Consider the following 25,919-nt stretch of genomic DNA (forward strand, 5'->3'; position numbering starts at 1 on the left):
TCTGCTTCTTGTTGAATTCTTGTTTTCTACTAAAAACATCCAGATGGTTTTTATGTTATTATGCAAGATGGAATGCTTTTTCATGGACAGTACTGGATAGTCAGTATTATGTGAGGCCCTTAGAAGGCACTAGAATTACTATTACCCTTTTCTAGGAAAGTTTGCAGAAAGATTGATTTTTCATTCATCCCAGCAATTCTCCTGGTATGCCATTCTGGGTAGTACTAAGATAAGTATTGTAGATTGTGTCAGGGAGAATCCAATAGACCTCTTTGCTTGGTTTGCCCTAGCAGAGGGATCAGTACACATATTGCTGCAAAATAGCCCTTCTGTTCTTTCACATATGTTCTACTTAGGGCAGAGTACATCATAGTTAACTTTGTCTAATCCTAATGAAATGACATTGAATCCTGAGTTTTCTCTAAATAGTTAAGTCTAAAACATGGTAAATGTCAACTTGACACAAACTAGAGTTATCTGAAAGGAGGAAACCCCAACTGACAAAATGCCTTCAAAATATCTGGATATAGGATATTTCTTTACTAGTGATTGATGGAGGAGGGCCCAGCCCATTTTGAGTGGTGCCTCCCTTGGGCTGGTGATCTGGATCTATAAGAAAGCAGGCTGGGCAAGCCATGATGAGCAAGCTAGTAAGCAGCATCCTTCTGTAGCCTGTCCTGCTTGACTTTTTACCCTCACTGTTTTGATGACAAACTGCTGCATGAAACTATGAATAAAATGAACCCTTTCCTCTCCAAGTTGCTTTTGGTCATGGTGTTTCATCACTTTAGTAACCGTAACTAAGACACAATCAGTGAGCTCGTGAGGTGTCACGCCACTCTCCACAGGGTATCTCTGTGTATCCTTGGTTGTCCTGAAACTTGCTCTGTAGACTAGGCTGGTCTGCAACTCAGATATCCATCTGCCTCCTGAGTGCTGGGATTAAAGGTATACACTGCCCACCAAGCGCCCGAGTTTTTATTTTTTTTTTCTCCTGTAAATTCCATTGTATTGTGCTGTGAATGTGTGAGACTTAAATTACACTTAACCTAAAATAGCCAGTAAAAAGTAAAAATTTCACAGCTACTCTGTTTTAACTTCTTTTTGGTGGGGCTGGGAGTGCTTACTTAGGGTTCTTGATGGAGATTCTAAGTTGTGATGTGTAGAATGAACACTGTAGCTCTCACAGGGAGTGGTAAAGGATGGAGCTGGGTCAGACATAGCATATTTCTGTACAAAATCCTCATTTCCAAATGTTTGATCTAGCTGGTGTGGTAAGGTTCTGCTTTAATCAGATAAAGTGAAATGGATAGAATTTTTTATTACTTTAAGCAAAAGCTTGAAGTTTTTGTTTTTTCTTGTTTTGTTTCAGTTGGGGATATAATTTGGTAAGATAAAACACATCCCTGCCTCCAAATTTCACTTTTCATTCCCTTACTTTCTTTGGTGTTTGACATTCCATACTTTACTGTTGTCTTTTTATTTGAGGTTCACGATTGTTTACATGCGACTGTGCATATCCTCCTGTATACCTCAAACCATCTCTCGATTACTTAAAATACATAATTATAAGCAGTTACCAGATTGTATTGCTTAGTGAATACTCAGAAACCATCTTTATAAATTAACATAGCTTCTCAAATTCAAGTATCTAGTATTGGATTTGTAAAAGTTAAGATTGTAACTTGAAAACATGAAAAAAACTCTAGCTTTGTGGGGTTGCATTATTCTTTGGAAGGGTGATTTGACAAGAGATTGTAGTCCTGGACTCATGAAAGCTATGACGGCTTTTATATTTTATTGACTAACAGTTACTTAGACTCATACTGCCACTTAGATGGTACTTTGAGACCTATGGAGTTAGAAGAGGTAAGAAGGCTTGTCCCCTCAGGAAATCCTGTCTTTTCTCTTGATCAGTGTAAACAGTACAGTGGAGACACTTGTGATAGAAAATGGAGAAGAGGTCTTCTTTCTTGTTCTGGGACTATTAGGGTGCTGTCATGGAAGGTGGCAGAAGAATTTTAAAGAGTTAAGACCTCTTAGGCAGGAAGAGAAGAATGGGGAACATTCTAAATGGGAGCCACAGAATCAAGAATGTTCTGTGTGTTTTAGGAATGGTTAGCATTACCAGTGGTAGACAAGAGAGTAGTAGGAGTTGGTTTATTTAGGATGTGTTTATTATTGAAGGCCTCACATGCTAGAAAGAGTGCTTTGATTGTTCAAGGAATCATAAAAAGACCATCCCACGAAAATTCAGGACCTCATCTGTTTTGTTGGTATACTCTTCTGTGCACCTGGCTTAGGATCCAAGAGCAAATATCAGTGAATGTTGATTGTAGTCATATGAATAGAGAGACAGCATTGATGAGGTTGGGTCTGAGTTACAGGAACAGTAGTAGGACTAGAAAGGAGAAGGAAACCATGTGGTATAATATTCATGGCTGTGGTAGTGCTTTGCAGAAGACCTCAAGACACTGTCCTCTACAAGATGGGAGAAACATGGGGACATTAGCAGAGAGACATTGAATGGGGAAAAACTGGTGTCGGGTGTATTCAGTATGAGTACCTGCGGAAGAAGGCGTGAAAGGAAAGAAGCAAAAGGAAGATTTTTTTTTCATTCCTCTTGTTGCTGTATCTTTGCTCTTGTCTAGACTTCCAGGATACCACTTAGTTAGTGCTCGTGTTCTATACCCAGACCAGGCAATCCTTTGTGGACAGTGATTTGGAGAACATTTCCTTTTAAGGAAAACATTTGGCCACTGGGTGACTTTATGTTTCTGTGAATTTTTTTTTTTTTTGTGACTGTTGCCATAATTATTATATTGATAGAAAGAAATTTTAAGTAAGTGTAGTTTTAACTTCTTCCTCTTTAGAGAGATTCATAATGCTAATATAGGGGCAAAACCCTCTAAATTATTTGTCACCTATTGAAACTTCAACTATTCTTACATTTCTCGTGCTTGGTGTTATTTTTTTTCCTTCCTTTATTCTTAAATCCTTTGACTAACAAACCTAGATAGGTGAATGATTCCTTTTTGTGTTGAAGTCTTTAGTAAATATGAAGCTGAGTCTAAATTGATTGTAGAACTACTATGTTTCTAAAGAAATAATTGTTTGTTTTTATTATGAGCTAAACACAAGTAAACATAAATTATTTGTGTATGTTTAGCTTCTCCCCTCAAGATGGTGCATGCATTATATTTCAAAGTGTCACTGTACCCTTTGGTACTTACTAAACTGAAGCTTCCGTAGTTGAGTAAGAATAGCAGTGATAGTAAGAAAAGTTAAATATATTTGAAATTAGGAAGCCCATCTAGAACATTTTGGTAAATCAAAATATTGCTTGGTGGCAAGAAGCCGCAGATGTAGTCCAATGTGGGGACAGGATGTGGTCTTAACTGCTCTGTCATGTAGTGTTGTAAGAGAAGCCCGCTTGTTCGTCCCAGCCGCCCGGCTAGCTTAGCCCCGAAATAATCACACAGAAATTGTATTAATTAAATTACTGTTTGGCCCGTTAGCTCTAGCCTCTTATTGGCTAACTCTCACATAGTGATTTAACCCAGTTAATCTGTATATCACCACGTGGCAGTAGTTTACCAGGAAAGATTCTAACCAGCGTCTGTCTCAGGTGGAGGATCCATGGCATCTCTTGACTCTGCTTTCTTCCTCCCAGAATTCAGTTTTGTCTTCTTTGCCTACCTAAGTTCTGCCCTATCATGCCAAAGCAGTTTTCTTTATTCATTAACCAATACAAGCAATACACATAGGGGACTCTCTCACATCAATGTAGTCTGTTGTAAACATTGGAAACATACGTTGCTTTATAGGGTGTGGGGTGTTTTCTTCAAAGCTGACCATGGCTTTAAATTTCTATTGTATCACATAGAGCTAGTGTTAATTTGTGGCCAATTGAATGTAATGACATAACCTGGGTGTGCTCATTATGGGTTCTATCCTTTTGGATAGATACTTTCTCCAAACATGGTAATGTCTTTATTTTCTTCAGTCTAAGTTAGATTGAGCTCTTTAAAGATAGGGCTTAGATTCTTTACTTTCGTTATAGAAAGTAATATTAAAGGAAATTAAATACTAGCAGAATTTCAGAAAGCTAAAGAAAATACTGTGAATCATGTAGAGGCCAAAGACAGGGACTGAAGTCTTCCTCTATAGACTGACTGATGAGGCTTTGTCCCTCAGTGAATTCACCAGTCAGGTTTCAGACATGAATACCTGAAATAAGGAATGTGTTTTTATTTCATTTTAAAGTTCCAAAAAAGTATGTCATTAAATAACTTGATAAAAATTATTTGAGAAAAGACTTGTCTGTACAGATTATGCACAGATATCTTTATCTTTTCCCTGTTCCCTAAACAGTAAAGTATAACTGCTACTCACACAACGCTTGGATTGCATTAGATATTTTAAGTAATGTAGAGATGAGTAAGAGTACATAGGAAAGTGTGCATAGCTCACATGTGAATAGACCCTCTTATATAAGGGACTTGAACAACTGTGATTGTTGGTACCCTAGAGGTCCTAGAGGTAGTTACCCGTTGATTCTTGCTTTGTATATGGCTTGATGATCAGAGCCCTGACCCAGTGACTAACTGGTGGACTGTTAGATTGCTATAGAGAAGTTGGTGGTTTTTCATTTTTCTTCTCTTCTTTGTTCACTAAGACCCTATTCTAAATGGTGACTTATAAACACATTTTCTCATCTTAGATTGACCTCTAAATTCTTAGAAACATTTTGGGGTAAGTAATCAAAAAGAATCATTTTGGAGAATTTATTAAATATAATTTAAAACAACAATTTAAAAGTACATTTTATGCAGAAGTTCAAGCATACTTAAACTGATGAACCTTAGACCCAGTAGACAACTTAGGAAATGTTGTAGGAAGACCCCTGAATGACTTCACTCACTTGATTCCTAAGTGTTATAGCTGTGGCCAGTTAGCTTTCCTAAGCCAGGAAGGAAGGTAAGAAATGTTTTCTTAGGACTGTATTGGAGAAATTTGCTGCCACGAAGACACTGAGACTAAAATGTAAGGCTAAAGAGGTTACAGTTTGGGATTTAAAGCTGTTACCGTGGAGTAGAGTTTAGAGCATGGTTAGTGGATTGCGGCAACTCTGTGAACATTTAATAAATCTGGGCAATGAGATAAGGAGCTTGTACTGGAATATAAATCAACATGCAACTTCTTTTGTGGTTAGTGTCTTTATGTTTAAAACAGAAAACAAGAAAAACTCACCCATCTGAACTAAACAGTAACTGATTTACATCCTGGCCATAAGCCCCTTTATCGTCCTGCTAATTGGTGATAATGTGGGGATGGCTAACTTTTTAGAATATGTAATCAATCAAAAGATTCATCAGGGTTATTTGTAAGGTGATTATAGACTCATATTGAAGTTCATAAAATAAAGTGTGATCTTAAATACTTTTATAAAAAGTAAGTTGAATTAACGTTCTGATTAAATTCTAGGTGGTATGAACATGCACATCATGGCCCAGACATTTGACAAGTTAGCAGCATTGGGGGGCATTGCAGTTGTGCTTCTGTAAATGTAAAACTTGTTTCAATTCTTCTAAATGCTTGTAAATTCTTCTTTCAGGGGTTTCTTACCTCGATTTTCACCATCTACTCAGTGACAAGAACATTTCTTATATAAATCTCATAACTTTTATTCTGTAGTCTTAAATTTTAGGACCATGTTATCATCAAAGAAGCTTTAAAATCGATCCGAACCCTTCCTCCTGTACCTGGAAGCTGCTGCTACTCCTTACTACTATGTATAAGTTTTACTGCACCCAGGACAGGTATCTGTTTACTGAGAAAACAGAAGAGAGATCCTTTATCAGTAGCAGAATGTAAATACTGAGACTATCTTTTCTGGGTCATAGTTCACCAAAGTGGAGAGACAGCTAATTTTCTGGAGCTGACCTGTGACCCCACTCCTCATCAATTGAGGAAGCACTTGTTTCTTCTTTGTTACTGTACCAGTCTGGTATCTTCTTCCTTAGATCTTTCTTTAGCTTCCTCTTGAGCTCTACAGCCCTTCCCCTGTGTAGTATAAATTAGTGAGGGATACTTTCTTAATTGAGAACAGGAAGAACTTTGAGCTTCGATCAATACCTAACAATATAATCACTTAATTTATTGTACTATCTAATCTCAGTTCTGTTCTAAAGCAACTATTTCCCTTAAAGAATTTTATTCATACATCAGTCTGCATAGGTACTTCTGCCAGTCATATATAGGACACCTCTTCTCATTTCAAGGTTGTGGACATGGAGTTTGGAATCACTTGGGAGTTTGCTTAGTTATGGCTCATGTTAGATTACTAGTTAGAAAAATTACCTGCAGATCTGGGAATTCATAGCTAATGATTATATCTGCTGTGCTTTTAGAACATTATAGTCACTTTAGGCTGAGTTGTTTCCATCCCCTTCCGTAACTGTTCTCTAACACAAATCTTGACACAACCCTTTGAATTGCCTACCTTGATGTGTAGCTGTACATTCAGGCTTTCTTTTTTGTTTCATAGGTTTCTTCCGTTGTCCAAATCCAGTCCAACCACTCATAGTTCTCTTCATGCAATGTGTTTCCTTACTTATCACTCTGGTCGCCATTATTGTTTGGTAGACCTTTGTGCCAGAGAATCTGTTGCCTTGCTTCTTGGCTGTCTTTACTGATAGCCTTTGCTGTTTCTTTATTTCTGGTATTGGGTTAGATACCTGGACTATCTGTATGCTTTATTCTCCTCTCTGGATGCATTATCTCATTCACTAGATGAACTTTTCTTTTGTTGTCTTTCTCCTTGGAGTGTCTCATGGTAGTTAAACCTAACATGCTTCCAAATGTTTTCCTCCTCCACAAGCCTGCTTGAGGTCCAGTGAGCTTGTGTAAGGAAGCCAACGAACCTGTCTACCCCGTTTCTGGAGGCAGGAAGCCCTCTGGGAGAGGACAAGATCTCTGTGCTTCCTTCTTACTCATTATCCATACCATGCATCCAAGCCACACTTTTCTAAAATCTGCCTGCTGTTGTTCCTGCTTGCATTTCTTTCTCTCTGGCTATCTTTCTGATTATGGTGGTTTCTTTAATGCTTCACTGTTCTTATCTTAAAGTAGGGACAAGAGTAAAATTCTTTCATTGCTCTGAACAGTAAGTGACATACCCTGTATAAAACAGGCTCTCTTTAATTGGTAGGATGGTTGCTGTGACCTGATGCAGCACTCCTTTCCACCATATTTAGAATCACTCACTATGAGTAAGGTCATGTCTAAGTGGTCTTACCTGGTGGGAACAGTCCTGACCCCTAGGCTCTCTGAACCACCTCTCGAGCTACATTTGCTGCCACTGCTTTTCCTGTGCTGTGAATGCGCTAGGCTGGTGTGTCAGGCTACCCCTTTTTAGAATGCTCTTTTCTTGTCCTGACCTTCATCTTTCAGACTCATTTTATCCTGGTTCCTCAAGGATAACATTCATGCCTTAATCATTGAGAAATACTGTCTACCTCATTTATTTTATTAAGGGCTTTGTAAATCTTATTTCTTCTTCCACTGTTTCAGATATGACATGGAATCTGGCAGAGTAGTAGAAAATTATTAAAGATTGAGGATTTACTATGTTTCATATAAGGGATATTCCCCAGTACCCTTAACCCTTTCCCCACAGAATGGGTGGGGGATTGAACCCTGTGCTCTTCTTATGATAGGCAAGCACATTACCAGTGAGCTAAATAAATTATATAACCCAAGCCCACTTTTTACTTTATATCTTGGAATAGTGTCTCATTACATTGTGCAGTCTGGCCTTGAGCTTATTCTGTTATGTAGACAGGCTTTGAACTTGTGAGGCTCCTGCTTCAGCCTCATAAGTACCTGGGATTATAGGCCTGCACCAATAGGCCTGGTTTCTTTTATTTATTTCTATTTGATCTTCTTCCTTGCTGGGCTGTAAACACCTCATGGGGTCAGAGCCTTCTGCATTCACTAAACTGTGTGCCACAGCTGCTAGCTCAGAGTGAAAGCAAATACCTGAAATCAGATTATTTCATTTCCTAAGTTGGAGGTGCTTCGAGAATTCATTTTGTCCTTGGTCTAAAATGATCTTTCAACTTCCATCTTTCCTCTTATAGTATGTTTTATGTTTATTATCTCTTCATTCCATAGCCATTCAAATGTAATCTGTGGTAAGAAGAGGACCAGAACCCTAAAGACATTGTGATATCTTTACATGCTTATAATTTGCTACCACTTTCTTAGAAATTGTCCCTGGATCTCCTTGCTACCTACCATGTTATGTCAAATTCGATCTCTGGTGTATGTCATTGAAGACCTCCTAGTCAGACCCCAGTAGACTGCTTCTGCACCCTTTTGCACTGGCTTTTGCTGCATGTATCCTGTATTCTAGCATAATGGTTTCAGTTGTACCTATACATTAGAATTACACAGGGAATTTTTAAATGGAGCACTCATTCCCAGGTCCTACTCTTAGAGATTTTGAGCTAATATATCTGGGGTGAGGCCTGGTTTGTGAAATCACTAACCAGCTGTTTCCTGAGAATATTGTCTGCTATGAGAGCTTTTAGGGTTCCATAGTCAAGGAGGTTTCAGTGGTATTGCTTTTTGTGTATTTCATTGCAAAAATATTAAGCTAAACTACCAAATGAGATGTTTTGAGATGTCTGGTAGGAAAGAAAGCTGTATTTAGTTTTGTTTAGGCAGAGAGAGGCCATCTGGGTAGAAAACACTTTGCATATGTATTTGTTAATAACTTCTGCAAGGTGTGGTATAGAACCTGTTTTGGAAGATGATATTATGGGTCATGTTTCTATTTCAAAATCACTTCCTTTTGTTCTTATTATCCTATCCAAACCAGGCTCACCCTTTTCAATATCTGAAATTCTCTTTTGTATGTCTGTGTATTTATGTTTGTCTCTATCCTTATGCTTTGAACTTCAGGACAGCAGGGATTATCTTGTTCACTTCACCCATATCTCCACTCAGCACCTAAGAGTTCTCACAATAATAAGTAGACAGTTAATATATACTCATTAAATGAGTAAAAAGGCAGTAATGTATTCATGGTTTAGGCCTTTTTACTAAGGTGCATGTCTTTAAATATCATAAATCCCATGCATTATATAATTTAAAAGTAACTTGAAATACAGTTAGCTCTCTTTGTTCACAGTTCCTTTTATGTGTGTTCAACTAAATGTAGATTCAGTGTATTTGGGAGAAATGTGTCTGTACTAAGCACGCTTGTCCATCATTATTTCCTAAACAGTAAAGTATATTTTTATATATATATATATATATATATATTTATATTTATATATATATATAAAATCTACATTTTGTTAGGTGTTATGTATGGGTTTTATTCAAATCCCTTGCCATTTTATGAATAATAAGCATCTTCAGATTAGATGTCTGGGGGCTTTCATCACAAATCTTTCATGGATAGAGGGGTGACTGTGCATTCTAAAAGCAACTTAGATTATAAAAGCACAAATCACCCCTACCTGTCAGATAGACACTATAGTCGTGAGCAGCGCTACTCTGATCATGGGCCCGACTATTATTACAGAGGAGGCCGAGAGGATTTTTACTATGACGACAGGAATCATGATGGCTGGAACCATGACTATGATAGCAGAAGGGACAGTAGTAGAAGTGGGAAGTGGTCCTCATCTCGACACTAGCAAGCATTCCAAGGACATTTTTTACAGGGCCATTTTAGGCCCTTTTCATTGTTGTTCTGGAAATATTTCTGAAACTGTATAGAGTAGCCCCGCAGTTTTCCACCTGTCGTTGAAGAAGAGACGTTTTTAAGCCTAGCATCAGTTTTCTAGAGAAGGCAGGACTGAGCTCCACATTTGCACCTCGGGGCTTGTGAAGAGGGAGGATTCTACACAAAAGAATGTCCCACCATTCCAGTCACTTCCGTCTGGGGAAGATGAACTGTATAGATTGGTTGTATTATAAAGCAAATATTTGAATTATCTCACCCTTTTGTGTTGCAAGGATTTTCTTGGTAACGAAATCATTCTGGTGTAGATAGTAGGAAGCATCCAAGTTGGTAGTCTGAAATGGCTATCTGCATTTTGTTAATAAATGAGAAAATGGAACTCAGTAATCCGTTTTATTAACAGTTTATTGGTTTTGTTTGGGGATAAATCATTTTCTAATTCAGAATTTAAGTACAAATTCTGTGGTATGCTCTTGAATTTTATCACAAATATACATTATAAATCTATACTAGTTCATTCTAAGAACTTTAAAATCCTTTCATTAAATTATATTTGATGTATGACTAGTCACTCAGGAAGTTAAATATCTACATGTATATTTTTACATAAGAAGACAGTGTTGATAAATTCTTTTTAGAGGAACAGCAATGTTGATAGATAAAATGGCAAAATGTTTCACTGCAAGGATTATAGTTTTGAAATTTTGTTTAATAATACTTCCATGTTTCAAGATGCTGATGCTTGTTCACTGTAAAATCGTTTTTAAGAATTCTGTGAAAAATGTGAATCCTCTTTATACCACAGCATTTATACTATGTTCCTTTTTAATATATTAAATACATAAAAAAAAGCACAAATAGACAATAGTTTTTACTTTTTTTAAATTCCCTCGTGGAGTATGTAACACTCACCCACCCACCTACCATGTAATAGTAGCTAGAAGCCAGACTACAGGGAACGTTTGTGGGTTTTATGGTTACTGGGTCAAGGTGCATCTCAATCTGTTGTATGGGTCTTTTCTTTTTGCTGCTTAATTTTTGGACCAGTCTGTCCCAGATGGCTTGCTTCCCTCAGGGGAAAGGTATCGATCAGCCTGAGCTGTTGAAAGAAGCTTGGATGTGGAGTCAGTTTGTGAGAGTCCCTTTTGGGTGAAATATACCACTCCATCAACAAAAATTAGGCAATATACTTGTTTTCTCTTGGCAAACAAACAAAAAAATCTAATTTTTAAAACCTTGAACAAGAGTGTATTGAAACAGGTTTGTCATGTGCATCAGCAGCTTGTTTTGGGAACCAGAAAATAGAATTCTGGGTAAGTTTACCTGATGCTCAGGGCTCATGCAACAAGGAACACTGAAGCAATTCCTGGCCTTATTAAGGAGGCACGTGTTCTCTGGAGGTATTGTGCTACAGCAGTGTCCATGGCTCCTCTTGCCTGGCTCTCATAGTCTATTTTGAACAGTGTCTTAATAGGTATGAGGTGGGTATGAATACCCTGTAGCATGTGCAGTTCTCATGACCCACTATACATTGATATATTAGGAGCTGTTCTTTTATGTCCTCTGAGCCCTGTGATGCTGCAGCATGACTAAGGCCTTTCTGTGACTGTTCTAACCAAATTGATTTATTTCAGGTACTAGTCTAGAATTTATTCTGAACTCTGAATACAAAATGCTCTCCTAGTGTACCCTCTCGCAGATGTACTGAATGCCAAAGGCTCAGATGATCAGTAATCTGCTACAAGCAATAATAGAAGGAGACTAAGATACAGCTGCATTCTGTCTCTTAATAATCTTTTAAATCACATATCCTGCCAAGAATTCAGAATGGAAGCTTTAATCGTTGACTCACCATTCAGAAGTCACTCAGAATGAATTTGCATTTTTTCTTGTTGTCCAATGAGTATGTCTTATTCTTTTTAAATAGCTTGATTTCCTAAATGTCAGAAAAGATATGTTCCAGGAAGCTACGCAAACCAAATTAGAATGTGAGTAGGTCTTCTAGATGAATAGTCCTTTATGGTTGGTATATTGGTGTATTCCAGCTCTTCCGTAACAGTTCTTGCATGCCTACAAAAAAATTAAGAAATTCCAGTTGCTTGGCCTGGATTATATACTTCATTTACAAAGTGATACATTAAATATTTTGTGTATTCCAGCCACATGGGCTGTCCTTGTTGACAGCATGGCTCATATTCATTAAAACTCTGCTATTCTGCATAAGGTCTGCCTTTTTTATGGGTCAGCAGAGTCTCTCAGCATCACCTTGGAGTTTTTCAATTCCATCTGCTTTATACCAAGATTCCTAGGCAATTGGTAAACAGATAATTCCGGCTAATGGCAGATGCTGGCGGCACACAAGGCTGGAGTGGGTCAGTGAGTGGAAGAGGGATTCTTCTGTGAAGTCATTGCAGGGAAAGGATGTTTTGTGGACTGAGACTTAACATGATGGTGGTGCAGAATGAGTCCTGGGATGCCTGGTAAAGACAGTTTTAGGTAGCAGGGTCAACAAAAACAGAATTGAGAAAGAGTGAGTCTCTGTCTTTACCCTTGAAATACTTTCTATACAAACTGGCCAGGGCTGTGATTCACCTGCCGAGGCTGTGTAACCCAGCACTATAGCAAGAGCGGATGAGGGCCATGTATCTGGCCAAATAGGGACAAGTCACAACTTTGATTTTGGTCAGACTGGGTACTCATCATTGTGGGTAAGTATTCAAAGATGAAAGGATGTTTTGGCGATGATGGCTGTAAATATTTGAAATATCAGGTAACTAGGGGGAACATGAAGACATAAAAGATTTTGATAATGTTGGGAGAAAGAGAAGAAAATAAATACTCAGGAATATAGACATAAATGGAGAACTGTTGAATGATGGTAGCAAGAAGTAAACAGAAAAAGAAGGTCTAAACCTAACCAGGGTATTGTCCAACCTTTCAGCATCAAAACATGATCTTCTCTGCAAATGTGTTGGGCTTCATTCATAGCTGTCTTAGGGTGTGTGTGGCCTGTGGCCTCCAGGTTTGATCTTCCTGGATTTGACCAGGCAGAAATGACCTAATCATCTGGCATGATTTTTCCTAAGAGATGGCTTGTTGCTTTGATGGATATATAGTACAGGCATCCCTGTGAGACCTTGATAAGGAAAGGACCATGAGTTGGTTTTATTTATGCCAGAATCCAAAATTTTTTTACTTTTGGGTATTTCTCAAAGTCATTTTGGACAGAATCAGTCCTGTGGGAGAAAAGCAAAGTATATTATTTGCATTTGTTGTCACAAAGAGTATTCATCCCTGTGTCTAGGAATGAAAATGCACAGTTGTAAATTAGAGTTCAAATGCCCAGTACGTTTATGGAGGGAAAAGGAACATAGTAGCTGACATTACTTGCTGTGATACAGAAAAGTACTGGAGAAGCATTTCAGAACTTGGTGAACACAGGTAATGAGGATCTCAACCAGCTCCACCCTATTCTCTGAAAACTGAGGTTAAAGTCACCACAGAAGCTAATTTTCCTTGCCTGCTGAACCCTGCTTTTCCCTCTCATCCTTCTTTATTTCCTGCCCTTCCTCTCTGAGGGCCTGAGCATAACTGAAAACATTGTTTTTTCAGGCTTGAGAACCGCAGTGATTTGACTTTGTATGACTTACTGAATGTCAGGCACAAGGATCATTAATCTTTCCCCGTATAATATAGCATTCTTTTGATCCCTCTTAATGCTGAGGCAGTATTAAATATAATATCATAGTATCAAAGTACAGGTAATGTGGTAATAGGTGACTATCTAAGGTTTACTTTAAAGAAGTACTTTTAGAAAGCTCAAGGTAAGAAAGGAAGGAAGAAGGAGGAGCACAATTTAATACTTGTGAAAGTTTTTCATAAGACTATTAGGGACAGGTTTAAATAGCTTCATGAGATGTAAAGGCACCAATAGTACCATGAATCTTGTTAGGACAGATGGGTTACTTGAAAGTGTTCAGTTAGCCAAGTTGTGCATTGGCTCTTGATAGCACACTTCACCGTGCAGTAAAATGGCTTGAAAGTGAGTTTAAAACACAACCAGGAGGACATTGCTTTAGTGATACTGTCAATAGAGACATTGTTTCAGTGTAACTCAATGAGAGAGAAGCATGGAGAAGTTAAAAAAAAAAAGTGTAATTGACACTTTCATATTGTTCAGTATAATATGCATTGAGCATCCACAGACAGTTCCTCTTGTTGGAGGAAGTGGGGTATCCTTTAAAAACAGTCTTACTCAGCCTGGTCTATGTAGTGAATTCCATGATAGCCAGGGATAAGTAGTGAGACCCTGTCCCAAAAATCCTAAATGAATGAATAAATAAATAGGTAGATAGATAAGTTAAATTTATAAAGGCCTTATTTGCAAAAAAAAATCTTTTCCATGCTATAAGATACTTAATAAATTTTTTTAACTTGCCTGTGTATAAGAATTAAAATGAGTGACTTGAAATTTCCTGTTTCCCCCAACATGACTGGTGACACTTCTGTCCCATTCTTCATCTCTTCTCTAGAGTTAGCATAACGGCACACAGTACTAGGTGATGAGTGTGTGCAAAGTCAGGATTTTGTTTTGTTTTTTGTTTTTTCAGAATGTCTTTTTTGTTGTCACTTTTTCTCTAAGGTATTTTGTCAAAACCAAATGGCTTTTTTTGTTTGTTTGTTTGTTTGTTTTTTGAGTAGGGAAGATTGTCATTTTTATTGAATCTATTGGAATAGGACACAAAGGTAGAAAATAAAAAGAAATGGAATCGTGGTGAATTGAGTGTAGGAAAATATGTTCAACTTTTTTATTAAAAATTTGAAGGAAGGGGGCTGGAGAGATGGCTCAGAGGTTAAGAGCACTGCCTGCTCTTCCAAAGGTCCTGAGTTCAATTCCCAGCAACCACGTGTTGGCTCACAACCATCTGTAATGGGGTCTGGTGCCCTCTTCTGGCCTGCAGGCATACACACAGACAAAATATTGTATACATAATAAATAAATATTTAAAAAAATTGAAGGAAATTTTATTTATATGGGCCCTATATATGTATGCATATATGTGTGCAAGTGCCAATGTGTATAAAAGGGGTATCTGATCCTTTTGAACTGGAGTTAAAAGGCCCATGTCACCTTCCAGATGTGGGTGTGGGAATGGAACTCTGGTATTCAGCAGTTTTAAGGGGTGAGCCATTTCACCAGCACCATCAACTGCTTTTCTTAAATGTCTATCTTTATGAATACGGAAGATGTAATAGAAGCATCAAATGTTTACTTGTCAGTGTATGAGGGTTCTTTTTGGTCATTTTTTGACATGAACAATTGTCCTTTTATTAGGACTATAAGTGCTGATTAGGCATATCATGGATATTAAAGGCAGTAGTTATGCAATGCCCTGTAAAGCATCAAATGCTATAACAACTGCGCAATTCTAACAATGAACAGTGTTTCAGCATCTTTGCCTTTTTCAATGGGCTATCTGTGAATGCATTGCTCAGGGATGCATGACCCACATCACCTATAAATTTGATTGGAAGCCAAAGAACTGGCATAGTCTGATGGATAGCAGATTAGAGCCCTGATTAACCATGTGATTCAAAGACTGGAAATATATTGTCTAAGCCAGATTCATCAGATGCAATCAGAATTTCAAGTGATCAGATGCAATTCAAATGTGTACTATGGCTTTTCCTGCTAAGTTGTCTTTTTCCCTCTTTCCCCAAAGCTGAAAAATACTTCTTTGATGAATCTGCTTCTTACCCTAAAGCTGTCTGTCTGTTATTCATCAGAAAGCAGGTCGCAGTTCAGTGAGCAGAAGAAAAGATTTTAATAGAAGCTGTGCCAAGGGCTGTAATGCATCATTTTAGGGCCCTAATTACATTACAATGACAAATATCAATGGTGACAACAGCAATAACCTACATCCTTTAATGGCTGTGCTAGAAAAGGAGTTTGGGCCCCACGCCATTAGATTAGACTCAGTTTCAAAACATAGGCCATTAGAAGTGTGTGTCCACGGTATTACTGGTTGATCGCTGAAGCCCAGTGGAAACGCCTGAAAATAAATGATGCCTCCCCAAAGCTTGGTCCAGTGGGACAAAAGAAGTGAAATTAGATGACCATGGAAGCAGCAGTGTTTCCGAGGCAACTTTAGCTTTCAAAGTGAGGAATGGCCTGCTTAATTGTATGAAATCACACAGACATACCCCACCCCCTTGCTGCCAATTAGCCTGTCCATGAAAATCTATTGGCATGACAGCGTAAAGAAATTAAGAAGTCTTTTAAACAAAAGGAGACCTTTAAAGAAAACTTTGAAGATTTTACCCTTGTTTTTCTGTTGGTGTGTTAACATACATAATTTTTAGTATTAAGACTTTTTTCTTTTTCTTTTGGCATTGTTTTGTTTTTGTTTTTGCCTTAAATAGATGCTTGGACCTAAAATAGCTTATTGAGGTGCCAAATGCCTCTTATTTTTTTATTTGACCAGATGAATGAGTTTCCTGAGTAGTTTTTACTGCCTACATTATGTAGGCAAATTAAAGAACTCAGTTTTCCTACATGCCCACATACTTTTTTTCAACCCTTCTAGCAAGGGACTATTTTATTTATGTAAACAACATAATGAGGAAAATATGCTTGGCAGATGGTTCTAAGCATAAGAATCATCAGTTTGGTCTGCCCTAAAGTCTCATTATCTTTTATTCCTACCCCCACCTCTTTCTACAAAAAGCCTAACCACCAAATGCCTTTGAGACACTGAGCATTCAGCCTCCTGAATGCTGTTCTGTTTTCTTAACTTACCTTAGAATTTAACTCCATCACCACTGTGGAATGTGCATCCAGGTGGAGAGGGGTTTGGTGGTTCCCATTGCAGCCTTTCATTGTGGTTTAAGCATTCTTAAAGGATGGCTAAATGATCCGTGGGGCCAGGGCAGTAAATTAAATCAGGGCAGCACAGTGGAGTCTTAGTCACTGCTGTTTAGTGGTTCTGGGCTTTGTCTTTCTCGTTAAGTACAGGCTGTAATGGAAAGCCTACATTGGGGACTTATGGTGAATTTTTGTTTTGGGTTAGCTGATGAAGTTTTTAAGGTGCTGGCATTTAAGTAATTGCATAGCTACAAAGTTAAAAGGGTTGCTGCAAAAACAAGGAAGCCTCGATTGCATAAGTAGTGTTGCTGTTCTATAATGACTTAGCAAGAAAAAGAACATTTGTGTGCTTTCATAAAAATGACTGATTCTGGATGAAATTTATTTTAAGAATGTCTCAGGAATAGTAATTGCTGTACATTTTCTGTCTTTTAACATTTCTTAACTTCCCCCTTTCACCACCCCGTCATTAAAATATGAGCAATTTTGTATGCACATATGTGCATATATTAAAATCTGTCTGCTTATCATAAAGTGTCTAAATGCCATCTGAAGATTCATACTAAGGTGAACATAAGTAAAGTTTGAGCAGGTTTTTAAATAAAACATGTAACAGCATGGTTTTTTTCTTTATTGCTCTAAAACCCCCACAGTTCCAAGGCAGAATTGTGTGTACAAAGCAAATATATTTTGTCCCTGTATTTTTAGTGAATAGTTTCTATAGTCTAACTTTGTTAAAACTTTTGCAGATCTGTAGAAAAATGATAGTGAAGATAGTCTTCAGACTCATTGTTCTGTCGAATGTACTAAGACTATATATAGCTTGTTCTAAACTACACACTAAAAACCCTGGCTGACAGATATGGAATCCTTTACTGTTTGAAAGTATCCTGCTACTCAGTCATTAATAATTACATTAGTTTACTTGATTACTGCTATTCTCTCCCTTCCTCCTCCCCCCAGGAAATTGGGAACTAAGTAGAAAAATCCCACTAAGTGTTGACAGTCACAGATTGCCAGGTGTGGCAGCACATGCTTAAGATTCAAGCACTTGGAGGCTGAGGCTCTCAGTCGTTAAATTCAAGGTTTGCTTTAACTTAAGAGAGGGTAGGGAAGAGAGAGAACAACTGTGGAAGTCTAATCATTTGGTTATGGAAACAGTTGTGATATGTAGAGGAAAACTGTGTCATCCGCATTAAATAAAGACTAGGGGTTTTAAGAAAACCATTAGATTGGGCAAGGGTCCTTCTGATGAAAGCTTTAGGAAACTGGGTTCTAGTCATGGAGATTAAATCCATTTTTTATTACTCTGGTGCTTGAAGATTAAATTTTAAGATGAATGCTATTTGGTAAATCCTGATGCTAATGTGGCTCTGTTGTCACTGCATCCTTTTAATGGGCTTGCTAAGAAGGTAGTTTTCCTCTTCCATTGACACCGTCAACCAGAGGACAAGAGTCTTTTAATATCATCCGGTTAATATTTTGGGGAATCTATATCCAGCTGACTGTTCTTCCTATTGTGTTTCTCTCTTTTTTGCAGGCAGAGATTGTGAAACGACTAAATGCTATCTGTGCACAGGTCATTCCTTTCCTGTCCCAAGAGGTAAGATAGTTGATCTGATGGTTAGAAGTTGTTGCCATTTTGATTTTTACAGATAAGGGATTTAGACATGGTTCTGACCTTGCCATTTTCTTTCTTTTTTTCCTTGTCATTTTGTTGATGTTCGTATTTTACATTTTTAAGATGTAGTGTTCTCATTCCAACTTTTGAACCTTATTAATTTCCAGTGTAACAAAATTTAAATGTATTTAATAATGGAATATATCTGTTAAGTAAAATTTAATTGTTAAAATATTTTGTTGCCATTATTAAAAGTAGTATTGCTCAGGATTATGCCTGTTTGCTGTAATGCCATCTAATTGCAGAGGTGGTAATATTGTCACCAAGACAAGAACTTGATCTCTACATCTGTCATTGAGCATTGGGATTCAATAAGAGCTTCACCTAATGGGAATTTTGGCTTCTGCCTATTAAAAGTTATTTTAAGTTAATGATTAATCCTTTTATGTTGTCTATGTATTTAGAACAAACATCCAAGATAAATTCAGTGTACTCATTTTTGTGTCACTTTAGGCTTTTCTGATAGGCGCCTCTTTGTGGACCAGTGCCTGGCATGTGGCTCACTTACTTTGCTTACTACCAAGGAAAGTGTATACTGTCAAAAATTTATGCAGGTGCAAAGGAGGGTCTACCTTTCTAGTTCTTGGTGGTTTCTTTGTATCACCCCCCCTTTTTTTTACTTTGCTTATTTGCTTGCTTTGGGTAGGTAGAAAGTTTAAATGATAATACTAGAAAGGGATAGTTTTGCTTTTGGATTATTAAATTCTTTATTTGCTCTGGTATGATCAGCTGTAAGAAGAATGAACTATTTCTAAAGTCTTGAGACCACAGTGCTTGGTACTTCGTTTTTGCATAGAGAAGGCACTTTCCTCTCACTCTTTTTAGTTACTGTGTTCTGTCACTGCCATTCAAAACAGCTATTTACACATTTGTCTAACAATGCATGTGCTGGGGTTAGACACAAACCAGTATTTGAGTTTGTACATACATTATAGACATGTGGATTTCTGTCTGGCTTATTTTGTCCAAACCAGGATTTGATTTGCATAACTATTCTGTTGAAGAAGGGCACACTCCGTTCACAAACCTTGCTACGTCCTAATTCACATGCTGTTTTCCCCGTCTATGACCACTTAACATCATTATCGTCATTTACCTATTTTTACCTAGTATTTACCTGTGACTAGATTAGATGTGTTTTAACTAAGTGTTAAAGAGCATATTTGCATTTCTTTCTTTTTAAAAATATTTATCTTTGTTTGTGTGCCTCTGTGCATGTGTGCTGCATATGTACCTGGTGCCTGCAGAGGCTAAAAGGAAGCAGTAGATCCCTAAAAATGGAGTTACAGATGGCTATAAACCAACAAGGGAGTGCTGGAAACAGAACTTAGTTCTTCTGCCAGAGAACCAAGTATTCTCAACATTTAGCCATCTCTAGCTCATATTTTCATTTCTTTGGGGAGCTTGACTGTTCCAGGCCTCATCTAGATTTGATTGTCTCTTACTTTAAGAAGTTCTGCTTGTGGAGATAAAGAGTGAGAAGAATATGTGACCCTAAAACTAGGCTGAGGTGTGATGCTCAAAGGTAGAGGGGAAAAGTTAAAACTGTCCCTTGGGGTGGTATTAGTTTTTGGATCTCGGCAGATACAGACCACTCTATGCAATTAGTAGGACAAGTTTGTCCACGTGGCATTTTTGCAGACTGGTTTATGGTCAGAAATGAAAGGTGGTCTTGGAGGTACTAATTTATTTTCCCACATGAGTTATGTTGTTTGTATGAGCAGGCCCAGTAGGAGCAGAATGTGCAATGGTAGCAACACTAAGCAAGACTGACATTAATTGGTTGAGGATGTTGTACCCCATAGAGAAAAGCCTTGGGAGAGGTATTAACAACCCTTTTCTTCTGCATTTGTCTGGAAGGGTAGACATCATTCTTTCAACATTAAACTATTTGTTTTCCTAAGGTTTGGCAGTTCTTGATTTCAGTCCTTAATATACATAATAATCCTACATCGTGGTTTTCTAAATCCTAATTTTGTGTATATCTTTCTTTTACTATTTATGATTTTGTACAATGGAAGTATGTCTCTTAAAGTACAAGCCACAAGTGTGATTGTTCTCATTGTTCAGGGTCTCATTTGTGTTTGAGGTTAAACATAGTCAACCTTGTATTTTAGGGTATTCTGTAAGCAGATACCTCATTTCCTCTCTGGGGCCAGATGGACCTTAATCTGGAGGGTGGGGAAGAGGCAGGCTATTAGAGAAAGAAGGATTCTATTTCCTGTTTCCTCAGTGGCAGGAAAATCACTCTTGCATGGCTACGGGTATCACTTAGTGCCAGGACTGAAGACTCTTAATCTGATCTTTTAACACCAGCTTTCTTTGTGACAGTGTTGCTGCCAGGAAGGCAGCTATGCCATTTGAATTTATTTTTAAACGTTTTTATTGAAAAATTAAATGATTCTATCTGGGGGAAAAAAGGAAGGTGTTCCCTGGAGACTTGCATAAGTTACAAGACAGTGTAGATGGAGGTGTTTGGAATCTGACAGAAACAGGAGGTAAATTATATACATCTAGAACGTCTGCCTTTAATTTAGTTCTGTGTGTTAATTGGTTTTGATAGTGTATAGTTTTTTTTCAAACTTACAAAAAATGTACTAATTAATTAAAACTATTAAATTTTTTAATTTTTAACTATAAAACCTTTTTATTTAAAAACCAAATTTTAGCTCAAATATACTTAAAAGTTGATGTATTATCTTAAAATTACAGAAAGATTCTTTTCTAATATTTCATTGCAGCATTAAAAACTGGAGCCAATATACATAGTTACTACTAAAGTCTTAAGTATTAGACAAAGATAGTACTATCTCTTGCTGTTAAAAATTAATAGTTGTCTATTACTTAGATTTTAGAATTTCATAGGACCCATAATACCAGAGTTCGGTAACCACGAACCATCATCTGACTGAACCTTTTCTTCACCCCTCTTTTGGCTATTAGACAGGTTTGTACTCTGCTCTCAGATTTTTGTCCTCATAAAATATATATCATGGTAATACCTGTGGAAGTTCTTTTTCATGTTGTCTCATTTTCAGGAAAGAAATTACAAGTAACCGCCTCCAAGCTGTCAGTTCTATAAAGAAGTGCCAGCTGTTGGCCACCATACCTAGGTGGAGCCCTGACTTCCCAACTACAAATCACATGGCTTTGTCTAATCCAACCCAAGCTGTGTGGCCTTTAGCAAGTACTTTGCCTCTCTCAGCCTCAGTTTCCTCGTCTGTGGGCTAGCAGGGCTCCACACTTGGGCATTTAGCACATGCTCTTCCCTGTGGGTATAGCAGCTCTGGCTGTGATGATACCAGCAAAGACAGGTCTGTGAGTTCTCTTTGGGGAAGGCCTGGAACTGCTTCTAAATCCTTTTGAATCATTGTGTTTTGCATGCATGTGAATTGTTTCTCTTTTTACTTCTCTTTGTAAATTAAAACTATGCCCAAAGAGTCTGAACTAGCTGGGCATATGTTTATTTTTCTTGAGCAATATCAGGATAGAGCCTATAGACCCTTAGTTTTTCTGGATCCTCAGTCACGCTGAGGAATGCCAGCAAATGTTGTCTTGGTGTATGCTCTCCCATCCCACACCCACCTCCCCCATCCAGCCAGCTTGCACCTTTTAAGGCTAATCTGATGTAAAAAGAAATCTATGTTTCACTGTTACATCTTGATAATAGGGGCAACATTTCTGCTAATGTGGGATTAAATCAAAGCTCTTCTACATTGATTTATGCTGGTAACGTTATCTCTGTAAGCCTGTGCTCCTATTGAATGAGATTAATTCTGCCTTAAAATGTGTATTGTATGTATTGAAACTGAAATAGCATCTGGTATAAGAAGTACCTAGTTCCTCCTTTCCTAGTGTACTTTCAGGGAAATGGAATCTGTTTAGGTTCTAAGACATTTTGGAAAAGAAGAGAAACTTAGAAAAATTCAAAGAAATAGTTCAATGTGGTTCTCTAGGACTTTTATCACTCTAGCATCAAGCAGTCAGTTCTACGATTAACTTTTCAGAAGGAAAAGAATATTTTTGCCATTATTTTGACTTGTTAGATTTCAAGTGTTAAATATCAAACACCTAAATACTGAACCAAATTGGAGAGCAGTTATGTTTTTGGTTTTGTGTGTGTGTATATAGTATATATGTATGTATCCCTCCCTGTAAGGATTATTTAGAATCAAATAGTAGGTACTTCATGGTTCTAAGTGTTCTAAGACCTTTAAGAACTTCAGATTCCTAGTAGGTTATAGTTCTCTAATATTGTAGTTCAACACTCTTCTCAGTAAACAGTTCCATTTTGCAGAAAGTTGTGTTGATAACAAGGAACAGGCTTCATCACAAGAGACAGATTTATGCGAAAGGATGCAGTGTGAAAAAAACCTGAGCTCAGCCACTTTTACATCCTTTATGGTGTTGATGGTACAGTTCTCCGTTTTATGATAGGCTCCAGAGCTACCTTTGTAATAGGGCTTGTTAATAAGAATTGATGGGGCTGGAGAGATGGCTCAGTTGTTAAAAGAACTGGCTACTCTTCTGAAGGATCCGGCTTTGATTCCCAGCACTCACATGGCAGGTCACACCTGTCTATAAGTGCAGTTCCAGGACTTCTGACACCCTCATACAGACACACATACATTCAGGCAAAACAATGAACATAAATGATGGAGGTGGTTCTTGTATTTTATCTGTTGCTTTTATTGGTTAACTAATAAAGAAAACTGCCTGGCCCATTATCATAGATATATTTCAGATAGGCATTCTTCATATCTTTCAAAGGCTACAGAATATGGCATTTAAGTGTTTTAATAATTTAGGGCTTTTTATGACAATGAGACACATCTGCTCCTGGCAGCACCAATCTACTTCAAGAGGAAGATGGGCATCGAAGAGGCTCCTTATGGAGTATGATAGCCATTTGGGCAAGAAACTGCTCTTGCCTGAACTGTTGCATAAACTGGACACAGAGAACCCTCAGAGAGAGGACTACTAAACTCGCCTAAAGATGAGACGGTCTTTCGGGGTTCCTGACTCATGAAAGAGTCTAAGAGACATTCTGCAGGACACAACAAAAAGTGACTAAACTGTCTTTAAAATTTCCTGCTTGATGAAAATGTCTGCTGGATACTATGGGCCTGAAGGCTGAAGATGGATGCCCCAACGGTACAGAGGAACTTTGGGTGACTGTCCAGACAGCAAGATGTCTCTGTCATTTCTAGAGTTTGAAGTTTCTTATTTCTTGTTTACTTAGGTAATATTGTATCCTTCTGGAGTCTTTGATGGAGTTAAAAAATGGTTAGTTATAATTATAGTTTTCCTTAGTTATGATAAAAGATAAAATAGATATAAATATTATAACTGTAATTCTTGCTTGATAAACTGTTTTGCTATATGTAATCTTACTATGTTAAAATAAAAGCTTTTTTTTGTTTAAACAGAAAAAGGGGAAATGATGGAGGTGGTTCTTGTATTTTATCTGTTGCTTTCATTGGTTAACTAATAAAGAAAACTGCCTTAGCCCATTTATAGGCCAGCCCTTAGGTGGGTGGAGTAAACAGAGAGAATGCTGGGAGAAAGAAGCCGAGTCAGGGAGTCGCCATGATTCTCCCACTCCAGACAGACGCAGGTTAAGATCTTTCCTGGTAAGCCAGCTCGTGGTACTACACAGAATATTAGAAATGGGTTAGATCAATATGTAAGAGCTAGTCAATAAGAGGCTGGAACTAATGGGCCAGGCAGTGTTTAAAAGAATACAGTTTCCGTGTAATTATTTCGGGGCATAAGCTAGCCATGTGGGCGGCCGGGTGCCGGGGACGCAGCCCTGCCGCTCATATTACAACACATAAATTAAAAACAGGTTATAAAATATTAAGAATTGGTGATGATGTAAAAGACCTAACAGGATATTTTAATTTTAGAACTCAACTTACCTAACTGATTTATTCATGAAAAAAAGCTTATTCTTCTCAGGAAACAGTTGTTTTTAAAGGAAATGTACTAATTATTTGCTAACTTCAACTTACTGTAAACTTTTTATCTTCATGTTCATTTTCTATAGCTCCACTGGGTCCTGCCCTGTCTACAGAAACAGGAATGGGGGGGGCATTTTTTTTTAATGGGCAGAATGTGAAAGAAGTTCACTTTTACTGCCCCTTTTGTAATGTCCCAGACCTCCTCACCTCATCCCCCAAATTCAGATTCACTCTCATTTCCCTATTCCCCAACCTCATTTCCTTTGTTACTTAATAACAAAATCTACTTTGTACTGCCCAGATATATTCCTGAGTAAGGGGGCTGTCCACTGGAGTGTGGTTGGTCTACTAGGGGCTAAACCCTTAAAGAAACTCTCTCTCTCCCCTGAAGCTGTCATCTATCCATAGTTCCTCAGCTAGGGTCCAGGGCTCACAGACTCTGCTGCTGTGAGTTCTCGAGTGTCACGGCCCTGTCATGTCCAGAAGATACTGTTATGCTCCAGTGTTTGCTGACCTCCCTCACAAGCTTTCTTCTCCCTCTTGTCAGGATAGCCCTGCACTGTGGTTGTGAAATGATGTCCCATTTGTATCTGAGTACTTACTTATCTGTTCTCTCTGCATTTGTGCAAACCATTTCTAGACCACAGCCTGAAATAACCTGCAGACCATAGTTCCTTCTGAACGGTGGCTACTGAAGTCCCATTTTTTAAACTCATGGTCCTTGTTTTAAACCTTGCCATCCATAAACCGACCAGCTTGTTTCTAATCATTCAGTGCCAAGGGGAATGGACATTTGCTTCCTTTCCTCCTTCTCGAACTTCATAACTAGGGGTTCTGGTCGTAAGGTATTTAAAACAAGCAGAGCTGCCTAGGAGCTGGTGGAGGCGTCATGTAGGCTGGATTTCACAGTGATATGAAGACTTACTTAGGGTCTGGGCTTACAAAGGAGCAGAGCAGTTTTTCATATGTGTCTGTTATTTTGAGTAAATACTGGTTTGATAAATGAAATAATTGTTTTTAAAAAATATTTAACAGACATGTTCATTAGACATTTCAGACCATTAAAGCTAAATTATATTGAAGAGTTTTAGTCCTTTACTTTTCAGCTCACATTTACTTAGGGAAAAGGTAACTTTCACCTTGAATGTTTTCAGGTACAGAGTAATTCCAGCTGGGAGCTCTCCTTCCCCCATTTACTTATTAGGTTTTCTAATGAGTTGTACCATGTTGTGAATTTTCTTTGTTTCATTGTTTGTTTCCTCAGAATTTTCTAGATTTACTTGGGCTTTCTACATTGCATTTAAGAAGTAGACAGTGACACATAGTTATGCAATAGGGGTCGTATGAATCCCATAGAATTAAAATTTCGAATGATACATATGTTTTTATCTTAGCTCTACATTTGTTTCTTCTAATGTAATAGGAAAACAACCTTTTTAGGCATGTGATTTAGAAATTTATTACTCATGCCATTTATTTAAGATGTGGGTATGGGTTTCTCTGAATCACATTTTGAATGTATAGAATAATTGTGAAATGGAAGTTGAAAAATGTGATCAGTCACTTTCTTATTGTGCCATAGGGAGGGAATGAAAAAAATGCAGTGGTTACACACACTGGTAGCAGTGTTACCGGTGCGTGATCACTCCA

At 37.8% G+C, this 25,919-nt stretch overlaps 1 protein-coding gene across 14 annotated transcripts in view; it reads left to right on the forward strand.

Moving 5' to 3' along the window:
• The window catches only part of Tle4 (TLE family member 4, transcriptional corepressor), a 140,877-nt gene that overhangs the window by 16,418 nt on the left and 98,540 nt on the right, over positions 1-25,919 (forward strand). For all 14 annotated transcript variants that reach the window (XM_057777414.1, XM_057777417.1, XM_057777421.1 and 11 more), the window contains exon 5: positions 18,166-18,228. In XM_057777414.1, coding sequence (XP_057633397.1) covers positions 18,166-18,228 — 63 coding nt within the window. The remainder of the gene's footprint in view (positions 1-18,165; positions 18,229-25,919) is intronic.

The sequence above is a fragment of the Chionomys nivalis genome, chromosome 8 (genome assembly GCF_950005125.1).
Source record: "Chionomys nivalis chromosome 8, mChiNiv1.1, whole genome shotgun sequence".
In the NCBI taxonomy this organism is placed as follows: domain Eukaryota; kingdom Metazoa; phylum Chordata; class Mammalia; order Rodentia; family Cricetidae; genus Chionomys; species Chionomys nivalis.